Source organism: Rhipicephalus microplus, chromosome 8, assembly GCF_043290135.1.
Source record: "Rhipicephalus microplus isolate Deutch F79 chromosome 8, USDA_Rmic, whole genome shotgun sequence".
In the NCBI taxonomy this organism is placed as follows: Eukaryota; Metazoa; Arthropoda; class Arachnida; order Ixodida; family Ixodidae; genus Rhipicephalus; species Rhipicephalus microplus.
This window is the reverse complement of record NC_134707.1, coordinates 93,793,225-93,805,113: the sequence shown is the minus strand read 5'-3', so window position 1 is coordinate 93,805,113 and position 11,889 is coordinate 93,793,225. Positions and strand designations below refer to the sequence as shown.

The 11,889-nt window shown below is 44.2% G+C and overlaps 1 protein-coding gene across 5 annotated transcripts in view; it reads right to left on the bottom strand.

Moving 5' to 3' along the window:
• Positions 1–638: 638 nt before the first annotated feature.
• The window catches only part of LOC119185126 (uncharacterized), a 92,537-nt gene continuing 81,286 nt past the window's right edge, over positions 639–11,889 (bottom strand). For all 5 annotated transcript variants that reach the window (XM_075872337.1, XM_075872336.1, XM_075872339.1 and 2 more), the window contains 2 exons: positions 9,314–9,400; positions 639–897 (listed from right to left, as the gene is read on the bottom strand). In XM_075872337.1, coding sequence (XP_075728452.1) covers positions 725–897; positions 9,314–9,400 — 260 coding nt within the window. In that variant the 3' untranslated portion in view covers positions 639–724. The remainder of the gene's footprint in view (positions 898–9,313; positions 9,401–11,889) is intronic.

Below are 11,889 nucleotides of genomic sequence, written 5' to 3'. Positions count from 1 at the left end.
TAGGATACCCTACACGAGCAGCAGCAGCAGCAGTATCGAGCATGCATGTTGCCATTCACGCACTAACAACTCAGAATAATATTTTTTCGCGTGTTTCCTTCTGCGATTTTCTTGCATTTACATGTCGCTGCTGAAGCCAGACATTGAACCCATCACGCGAATTAATCTGTTATGATGCATTGCTTGTTGTGACTGAGACAGTCGCCGTGACTGGTAGTCACCTTGTAGTAAAAAAAAGATCTTCGAAGTTTCGTGTGGTTCTTTAATCAAACACTTATTAAAAAAAGACCTTGGTTGAAGATGGCTGGAGACATTTATTATTAAAAAGGGTGAACATCATGTACAAACAAATTGTGAATAGTAGTTAGCCTGCCATCTTATTCAGCGTTAACCTTGACCATAAAACACGTTCAAATTATGAGCTTTCTCAATTAACGGGCTACCACCTGACAATCATTGTTTGTAGTGGCATTCAGTTTATTGTGCTAAGTACTAACAGATGTTTATATGTATTTATTGTAGAGAAGCGGTGCCATTTCCAAAGGGACATTAATGATGGTTTATATATGAATTGCGATAAGCAACATGTAAAATTGTGTAATCAATTACGTCATAGATAACGTAAATATAATAGTCAATTTGGCAGGAGGTGCATTTATATTTATTACGAAGATCCTTTAACAAAGGTTTCCTCGTACTGGTTGTTAAGAGTTCACGACGCCGTTCATGCGATTAAAATAGGTTTACCCTCACTGTCTTCACAGTTATCAATGTTAAACACTGTCGTGTTTTGGCGTTGACAAAACGTCTTAAAATTTGTTGTGCAGGGTTCTTGATTTTCGTTTCCACTTTTGAAGAACTTGTCGTTCACCCATAGTTCGCAGCTGTTGTTAAAACCTGTGAAAATACACCTTTGTATTAGTTTCACACACGTCCGAGATATGATAAATATATAAACGGGAACGACATTAGGCGAGTTGGTGTGGAATATTTAGGAGTGAACTCCAGAGCAGAAAAGAACGACATATAAAAGAGCGAACAACTGCGTTTTTGTTGCACGGAGGCAATAAATATACAACAAAGCAGCCTTTACCGCATGCGTGAAACCCCAAATTTAAAGACATTGAGAACATTTGTTTTTGTCGTGACAAAACTCGGGATGCTAAAAAGCGCTTTCCAGATATGCGATCTCCAATCTTTTTTGGCATACAATGGCATGCTGACGCGCAATGAACTTTCTTTTTGTGGATAGCGAAAGCTTATTTTGTCAAGCGAGTGGTTTCTTGCCGATGTCTTCTCAAAACGCAGCGAGCCCGAGAGTTTGGAGAGCACTCGCAGGCTGCGGAGCGCAGAGTCAGATTACTTCCCTGCTTCTGGCTGAAATTATTGCGTTCTCCCTAAGACGAATGTTCCAAGGAGCATGGCAACAATACTAAGGCTTTAACGTCCCTAAACCACGATATGATTATGAATAACGCCGTAATTGAAGGCTCCGGAAATTTCGATCACCTGATTTTATTTCATTTAACGTAAACCTATATCACACATCACACGGGCCTCTAGCACACCTTCATTGAAATGCGACTTAGATTTCAATGGTTTAACGGCTATACACACACATTTTCTCTGCTGTCTTGTTCTGACTCACATATAATGCATGAAGATAAACAGTAGTGATGTCATTAGTTGTAAGGGTAAACCATGCCTAAACTATGATATGAATATAAGAGGCGCTGTAGTGTAGGGCTCCTAAAACGGTGACAGCCTGCGACAACCTATTGTGCGTGAAAATCCAAGTAATTGCAGCATATTCAAGTACTTTTGCCTCCATTGAAATGCGGCCGCCGTGGGGAGAATTCTATTCCGGACCTTAGGTTCAGTACTTGCGTAACAGCCGCTGGAGCACTGTAACAGGTCTGTCGTGATAACTCCATTGGAAGCATAATATGTCAGTAGAATCAGTTTAATAGTCGGCATCAAAGTTTAGCGCTCACTGCTTTCATATATGAGCTCGTTCTGGTGTGAAGGTAACCGGTAGCACTTTCTCGTCGTAAAGGCGGATTCGTTACCAACACTACATCTTCACGTGTTCAGCAATAATTTGTCTAGGTAAATATACAAGTATGACATATTTTGTGTCGGTCGTCATGACCCCAACATTCAAAGGTGCAGAGTAATTCTCTCCAGTAAGTAGATATACACTTCTATCGTGAAAAAACTCCGCACTGACTAATGTCAGCCTAATAGTCGGTGTGACGAGATGAATTATTGCGGCAGTCGTATGCACGACGTGGTCAAGAGTGTGAAATTATACGTTCAAGTGGAGCACGAAGACTGAAGTGCTGAATGTGCTCAGAAATGAGATGTTTTCTAAATAGAAATTAAACAGTGCTTCATGAGTCATTCTGGATACCACGAATATCTCTGGTTAGCCTTACCACCTGCGAAACTTTCTGCATGACGTACTGGTCATTCGAAAAAGACACTTTAATAAACTACCTTATTTTGGGACACCAGATGTACGACGATACTCAAATCTGCATTGTGTGGCAAAAAAAACTAATATGGTGGGCTGTCAAAGTTAGTTATTACGTGAATAGAGAATCCGTCATGTTTCGGAGAAGTGCTACGCTAGTGTCTCAGGCTTGAAATCTTTGGTGCGATGGGTTCATGGCCTTCAGTTGTCCACACTCACCCCCGTATTCACAAACGCTCTTCGATTGGACTTTCACTCCTCACTTGACAGAGTTGAGCACTGCGCCACCGCTCGGCTGGAAATAACGCTGCGCTACTCAAGAATCGCAGCTGATTATCGCTGATATGCAGTGATTTTCCCTGCCAAAAGGCGGCACTCCCATCTGTTTTCTCAAGTGAAGGTAAAGTGTTGAGTGAAGGGACGTTCTAGAATGCGGGGGTCAGTTTTCAGGGTATCAAAGCTTAGGCAAACTTACAATCTCTACCTCATCAAAATTCCTATAAACTATATACACGTCCTGTTTTCCAACCTGACAAGTGTCTCGGTGCGCCAGTCGACAGCGTCCAGTCTACCGCATGAAGTGTATCAGTGTGCTGTTCGGCCCTTAACGTTAACATTGGACATGCATCATTGATGATACTGGCTTGCTCGAGTGAACGCCAGCCGAAAACGACAAAACTTCAATCCACATTCTCGCTATATTGACGCTGTGAAATATCTGAACAAGAATTTGTACGGCTTACTCCAGCTGCAAGAAAAAGGGCTGCCGTTCATCTTTGTCGAGGTAAGAAAAGCCGAGACGGCAGAACAAGTGGCAATCGCACTCGCCAGCACTTCATGTATGGACGGAAACGAAGTATTCATTTACTACTGATCCGTCGCGCACACCTACACGAGACACTGAATCAAGGTCGAAGCGGTAAAGTTTCCGATGAACTTGGCTCCATCTCACCTTGATAATGTGATTGCTGAGCCACTAGGAACTCGAAACGAAAGAAGTGGGTCATACTGTGGCACGTGGTCAACAATAACAACCTCCCTTTCCACGCGAGAACCAGCTGTTGTGATAACTTTCCAAGAGGTGGGAATAAGGCGAAGCATGCAGAGCTATGACACTCATGGTGAAGCTGTGAATAATAACAACGAATGGAGAGTGGCGAAATGAGTCCGCAAATGCATAACCGCAATACAGCATAAACCAATAGAAGGAATCCAAATCCCACATATCATTACGGAAATCCTATATAAAGAGAAGAAAAAGAAAAGCATTTTCATCCTGAACATTTATATCCCACCTCGACAAAGAAAGGCAACTTTCGACAAACTATTTGAAGATGCAGCAAAATTAGCGAAGCAGAACACGCTCATAGTGGTGGGGTACTTCAATGCAAAAGACCCAAGCTGGGGATACCTCACTCAGGATGCCAAAAGCAAAAACATAGCCCAGCAAATAGAAATTACAGGTATGACACTCTTGACGGATCCAGCAATGCCAACAAGACTAGAAAACAGTAACTCCAAAGACACAACACCGGATCTAACTACGTGCAAAAATTGTCAAGAGGTGGAATGACACAACGCTCTAGAAAATCTAGGCAGTGATCATTACATATTCTGCACCACAATGCGCACAGATCATATACGTAAAAAGATTCGCGCTGCCAAAATAACTAATTGGCATGCGTTCAGAAAATCACTGGAACAAAGGTTGACTGCCTCAGATATAACAAACTTGAGTGATTGGGGTGACGAAATAAGGCGTCAAAAAGAAAGGTACAGTAAAGAAATAACGCAATCAAGCAATGCACCTGAGGTCGATTCACACCTACTACATCTTTGCAACACAAGAAGAAGCCTTACGAAAAGATGGAAAAGACAGAAACGTAACCGTGAATTGAAAGAAAGAATCAAGGATATCACCCAGCGCACAGAGGAATACGCCAATCAACTAGCTGCAACTAATTGGGCCTATTTCTGTATTCACTCAATGGAACACTGATAACGGCCTAAACATGGAACATACTGAAAGCCATGATAGACCCCACGAAGACAAAAAAACAGCAAAGCCGTTGAAAGATTGCTGCACTTATACCTTGGTACAAAAGAGGACCTCATTCAAGCCATGCATAAAAAATTCTTTGGGGAAGACGGAGCGGCGCCTTCATATCAAAGAAGGTATAAAGGATCACTGTAACCTGATTTAGACAAGCCTTTTACGGACGCTGAGATAAGAGCAGCCATATTTAGTAACAAGAAGAACACAACCGCGGTTGCAGATAAATCACCAATGGTATGATCAGGAACCTAAATGAAGAAGACATTGAAGCTCTCACTAAATATATAAACAAATATTGGCTGGCTAGAACTGTCCCACCCGAATAGAAACATGCGATTGTGGTCATTGTGCCTAAACCAGGAAAAAAAGTTGCCATTGAGAACCTGAGACCTGTCTCGCTCACTTCCTGCTTAGAAAATATATATGAAACACTGGTGAACACCAGGCTCCTCAACCATCTCGAGAACAACAGCCTCATGCCCGAAACTATGTTTGGCTTTCGCCCACATCTTTCTACTCAAGATGTTCTACTACTTTTAAAAGAACAAGTATTAAGGGACATCTGTAACGTTGCGCAAAACGACATTATGGCAGTTGACATGAAGAGAGCCTTTAATAACATTAGTCACAAAGCAATACTAGAAGGTCTCGAGGAAGCCAACTGTGGAGAACGAATGTTCGACTACGTCAAAAGTTTCCTTAGTCACAGGACTGCAACAATCAAGCCTGGAGATTACGAATCCGACATCATTAAACGTCCAAACAAAGGAACACCCCAAGGAGCGGTCATTTCACCGACACTTTTCAATGTCGCCATGACAGGCCTTGCAGGAAAACTCAAAGATATTGCTGGTCTACAACATGCAATATATGTAGACGATATTATGGTATGGACAACCACAGGCAGCCTAGCAGAGAAAGAAGATAGCTTACAACAGGCAGCTAGCACCATAGAAGAGTACGCAAGGATACGGGGTCTTCAGTGCTCAGCCGAAAAGTCAAAGCTCATTCGCTTCACGAAGAGAAAAGCACGGAGGATTGACCCGAGTCTAAAGCTGGAATTCAAGCTCGATGGAAATGTCATTTCGAAGAAAGATACCATACGAATACTAGAAATGTGGCTTCAAGCTAATCAGAAATGCCTGCACCCAATAAATCAACTCAAAACATCAGTACAGCACATCTCACGCATGATCTCGCGAATAACAAACAATCGCAAAGGCATGAGAGAACAAGATGCCCTAAAATTGGTCAAAAGCCTCGTCATCAGTCGCAATGCATACTCGCTTCCGTATGAAATTATGAACAGAGAAGAGAAGGTAAAAGCAAACCAAATAATCAGAATGGCCAACAATACAGCCCTGAGATTACCGCGGAATACTTCAAACGACAATCTACTGGCGCGTGGCCTTCATAACTCAATTGAAGAAATATCTGAGGCCCAATTACTAGCGCAAAAAATCGCTTTTTCCAGACCCCAACGGGCAGAGCAGTCCTGACAAAACTAGGGCGCGATACTGTATTACAAACACACCAAGAAACTAAAGAAGTACCAAGCGAACATAGAGAATGTTACACCGTAATGCCAATAACAAGCAACGCGGATCCTACTCTGCATGCTGGAAGAAGAAAGGCAAGGGCTGACTACATTGACAAAATGACAAGATTTTTGAACACGGCCAGATTCACACACGCCGCGCCTGATCAGACCAATGCAAAGAGATGTGTGTGTAGTCACCGACCATAGAGGGAAAATTACAGCCTGCGCTTCAGTAGATCAGGCGTCGACAACACAAGCAGAAGAAGTTGTCATAGCACTCGCAATAAAAGAGGGGTGACGCGAAACGCTCCATTAACAATCATTACTTATTCGCAGAAAGCTTGCAGAAACTATCTAAAGGGCAAAATTGGAGCAGAGGCGCTCCGTATATTGCATGGGACAGGATAGGACCCCACAGTAAAATACGTACAGGCTGTGACTTAGGCACCAGGGCACGAGGGCGTGACAGGGAACCTGCGCGCGGACGAGGCGGCTCGAGGATTCACAAATTACCGAGCCACTCAAGACAATGCAAGTGATGACCCTACACGTCTGGACTCTTGTTTCTCAACGATTTTAAAGTGCTACAGAGAAAATAGGCAGCTGTATCCACGTCCTCATAGCAAGTTCAATGCTGTGGAGGCAAGATTGCTAAGAAAAATACAGACTAACACTTACATAAACCTGCACACTCTTCACCTGATCTACCCCACGGCGTACAGAGATATGTGCCCGTGGTGTGGAGCCACCCAACACTTTTTCACATCACGTGGGAGTGTGCACAGCACGACGAACAACACGACACCACTGGAACGTGGGAGCAATGGGAGGCTTTGCTGTCTAGCCCAGCCCTAGTGGATCAGCTGCGAATTATCCACAGAGCTTAACGGATGGCTCGCGCCAGTGGGGCCCTGGAATTGGGGCACCACCCTGCCGGACAGACTTCGTTCTCCACCCCGTATATTCCTTGGGGCACTGGAGTTCAAGCCTAACTGGATTATGTATATAATAACATTTTCTACTACTGCTACTGCTACGCGAGAACAGCGGTTGCTCGACGCTGAAGAGCTACATTCTGTATCAATGGCATTACATAATAAGCGGACACAAGCGGTTACGATGACATATATACCAGCTCCGTTACACAATAAGAGTGAAGTTACAATCGCGACGTTTCGCAAAATTTTCAACACTACATTAATAGTATCGTGCTACGTCACTCACATCTACCCAGTGCCTTACGCCTGAAAACGCCCGATCAGCAATTTACCGGACAACAGGCGTACTTGCTCATCCAGTAACCGCGTACTTAGAAGAAAGCCGCTAGCGAAGCCGTAGAGCCTGTGGATGTCGACATCCTCACCGAGGGATCGGAGGCCAGCCACCACGGGGACCAGGACGACAACTGATCGCTCTACGCCAGAGCCCGAGATGTTATTCTGTGTAAAATGTTGCCCTAATGCCACATCCTCTCACACAGTCGACCCTAAGCTTGGACACTCAGATTAATATCATGAAATAACGTTTATTTCCTGCTCCGGCAAAATAGCAGCCTAACTAGTAGGCACGACAGTTAGAGTGTGCTGATTTTATATTTAACACAGTGCAACTACATGTGGACGAAGAATATAGAAACGTCAGTAAAGGCACTCCCTCACCACTGAGGCTTATTCAAAAGAACACTGTTTTATACAAAATGTCACGAGCACAACTATGTCGTAAACGATAGTAAGAGTGCCAACAGGAGTGTATGCCGCAAGATGTCTCAGCCATATACTCAAAAATACCTAATCACCAAATGGCGCCTGAAAAAAAAATATCAGCTCACTCTGAGACAATAAAACTGATGGGGCTAATGCACAAATTGTTTTATACAAATGTGAACAGCTACGGTGATTTCTCTCAGGAGTTGGTTTTTATAACGGCGAACGACCGTGCAATAAGAAAAATGGTGTTCCCAACCACATTCACGGCATTGCTTTCCGGTGTGGCACAACTTATCTACCCTGCTGGCTTTTTCATTTTCGTTTAGGCAAATAATGATTCAGCACCGCGTTTTATTTATACACGTTCTTCATATGACAGCGACATATTCTACGAGACAACCATTTTATAGAAAACATTTGCGGCCTCGCGCTTGACGCTGTATATGCTAGAAGCATCCTGCTTTTCCTATTATTTTCGTCAAATCGCATACAAATTTCCAAAAAGTTTCGCCAGTGGCATGAGGCCAGCAGCGTCTCATGGTCGGCATGGGCGTACATGAGTTCTATAGCGACAGTTGTATATGAGCATCCTTTCGTACCCGTACGCTGCTGCATTTGACTGGGCTGCCTAGAAATTCAGCCACGCGAACTTCAACCTGCAGCACTTTTAACGTACGTAGATCGCACGGAACAGTAGACCCGGCTGCCGGTCCTCGTCAAAGCAGGGTAGTCTGGCAGGACTCTTTATTGCATGGACTGTGGCAAGCCAACATATTCAGGAGGGTACAGGCCAGTGTCTGCCGTACACTTCCTGCAGAGTCAGTGCATCATATTCAATCCGCCAGAACTGCAAAGTTACATGAGCCTGCCGCCACCGCAATGAGTGTGCATTGCAGAAAAAGAACTCAAGCAGTGGCGGCGGTGGCAGCAGCAATATCCTGCTGTTGGCGGACATTGACTAGAAAGGTCAACTACAGAGGAGAAGCACTCCACCAGACTGCAGGCCTATGCAATGCAACTGCTGGCTGCCGGGTGCCTGGAAGAAGAAGGTCGGAAAGTTGCAGAAGTCGAAGGTTCTTCTTTTCATTGACGGCACACGGTATGTTCTACTTTCAGTGGCTTGGCGCAGCCCTGCTTCATGACGCTACAAGTCAGACTTATCCGTCAAACTTCTACACTCCCATACCATTTTTAATCTACTCAAAGTTAAGGAGGCGATCACAATAGAAAACAGAGGGGTCAGCTTGACAGACAGACAGACAGACAGACGGACGGACGGACGGACGGACGGACAGACAGACAGACAGACAGAGACAGACAGACAGACAGACAGACAGACAGACAGGCAGACAGACAGACAGACAGACAGACAGATAGATAGATAGATAGATAGATAGATAGATAGATAGATAGATAGATAGATAGATAGATAGACAGATAGATAGATAGATAGATAGATAGATAGATAGATAAAAGTACCAGCAGTTCTCTAAGAATGACTGCACGTTTATTATTGAGCTTGAGTGATTACTTACCTCCACCTGTGTTGTTCTGCTTTTTTGAAATTATCGCACAGTGCTCTGACGTGTAGTTAAATGCAATGGTAAATTTCATAGATCCACCTATTTCAGACACGGAAACACACATTGAATACACACACAGCTCTTGGCCTGTTGCACACACAGGTTTACACCAAGCCTGCAATGCACGCTTTAGCTTCAAGAGTAAAAGAGTAAGAGATGAGTGGCCCTGGCGTCATTATTTTTTGTCATGGTGTTTAGTGAGTGCAATGAATCGTATCGCAAATAACAAATTTGCTAGTATATGAAAAGTAGAGTTTATAATACGCCACAAATGCAGTGGTGAAAATTCACATCAGCTACCTCAATTTGGCAGTGTCAAGCCCTATTGCAAAAAACGGCATCCCCAGAGTGATGCCATCGCGTTTTTCTTGGCACTGGTACACGTTGGAGACACTAGAACGTGCTGGTATTTATGGTACTTTGCTGGGCGCACTGGCAAGCAGATGTATCGCATTGGTAAGGGCGCTGACTTAACCGCTGGGAGGCTGGTGCATACTGGGAAGCGCTGGAATTTTCACTGGAAATCGCTGGTGCATACTGGAGCACGAGCTGTTTCTACCAGCGCAGCGTGCACATTTATGTCGCGTTTGCCGTGGTATTTTTCGGTGTCATTGAATATAAAACGCTCGATTGAAGGGCTGGAGAGATGCTATCCTAACAGACCCAAACATATATAATTTCTGCGGCGCACGTACGTCTTGCATCTATTAAAATGCACCTTTTTCGCGTGCCCCAGCGTATACCGGCCATATTCGCATCAGCCGTGTACTACTGTAACGACTTCTTGTTGCAGTGTTTATAAGCCTGGAGCTGGACGCCAATTCTAACAGAAAGAGAAATTGGTTTTTGTCGTCATGTGGACGAAACGTAAATGAGCTCTCTCGATCGCTTCGCAAGGTTTCCCTGTGAAGGTGAGGAAAACGCTGTCGTTTGATTCCGCCACACTGCGTGAATGAATGTACTTATTTCAGGTATCAGAGAGAAATGATCCGAAGCTCAAATGCAGAAACTTCAGCTGTCCCAACTCATCACGTCGAGAGCGGTCTTACCCAGTGCCCGGCCCAGCCAGCATTTGGCCTTTCTTGCCGGCAGCGTCGGTGTGTATATGACCGGCACTTCTTGCTTCATTTACACACAAATTTAAAGTGTGAGAGTAACTGTAAAGTATAGTTTAGACATCCGTAAACCTAAATCAACTTCTACCTTGTGTCGATGTTCGCACAAAGAGCACTGATGATCGATGCATCGCGCCTTCAGCTACGCAGGCTGTCATCGAAAGCTGCCGGCCACATTTAGCCGGTACTTCTCTGACTGATATGTAACAACACACAATTTCCAGGTGGTAATTTGGTACGCCTTCGTGAACTGACTCGCTGGTTACATTTTCACCGGATTGCATTATTATTTCTTTGGGCGTTTCTTTTATAATTGTTGGTACTCATATAACTGCAAATCTGTACACTGGCACGCCCGCTGTGTGCTGCCAGCGGAGGCCAGAAAAGCAGCAGTCGCTTGGTATCGTCATTCCTGAAATGCATGTCTCGAAATTATTGACCTTCTAATTACTTCATGTACCGTTTAGGTAACAGTTAGAAATGTTGCGAAGCTCGCTTGCGGAGTCTTCAAGCATCGCAACTCAGCTGCGATGACAGCGGCCTTACCCAGCGCCCCGTCCCAGCGAGATACATCGTGCCGGCCGCGTCGGTGTACATGCTACCGGCGCTTTTCACATTAAGTACGGATAATTCAAAAGCGCAAGAATGACTGTGGGGTACAGTTTAGAAAACCCTGAGCCTAAATCATCCCCACAAGGAGTGGCGACGATCGATGTGTCATGCTTTCAGCAAAACGGGCTGTCACTGAAAGCGTCTTTCAGGGCGCAGTAGGTGGTACTTTTCGTACTCGTATGTGAAAACACGCAGCTTTGAATTAGTAATTTGGTATACTTTAGTGAACTAACACACTGGCATGCTTTTCCAGTGGATCGCATTAGTAATTTCTTCGGTGGTTTCTTAGTTGCAGGTATCCTTATAACTTCGAATCTGTACACTGACACGCCGGATGTTTACTGCTATATCGTCAATTGCGCAGACAAAAATACTGAATGTTCAATCGCGTGGGCGCATATATTCCAAACAAGTCATTTTAATCATCCGCACAAGTTCACCAGTGGCAAGTGTGAGATGCGACTATCAAAGGAAAAACAATGTCAGCAGGAACAGCCGACAATCTGTGTCTATTCCTGCAGTCAATTAGATTTTTCCGAGGTAAATTGTGAATTCTTCAAAAACCTTCGCGCTCTTGACAATACCCACACGTCATTCGGTGCCCTGAAGCCGGTCGTCACTGTCGAATTAACATGCAATTGTTATTTCGAAATGAATATCGCGTCAATGTTGACTTTGAGACTTTTAAACATGAGGTCGAACGACGTGTTTTTTAATAAATATTTATTTCACAACCCAACAAGCGTGTTTAGGCGTGGCGTAGTGGACTTATAGGTCCATGTTTCCTAGAGGTATACTGCA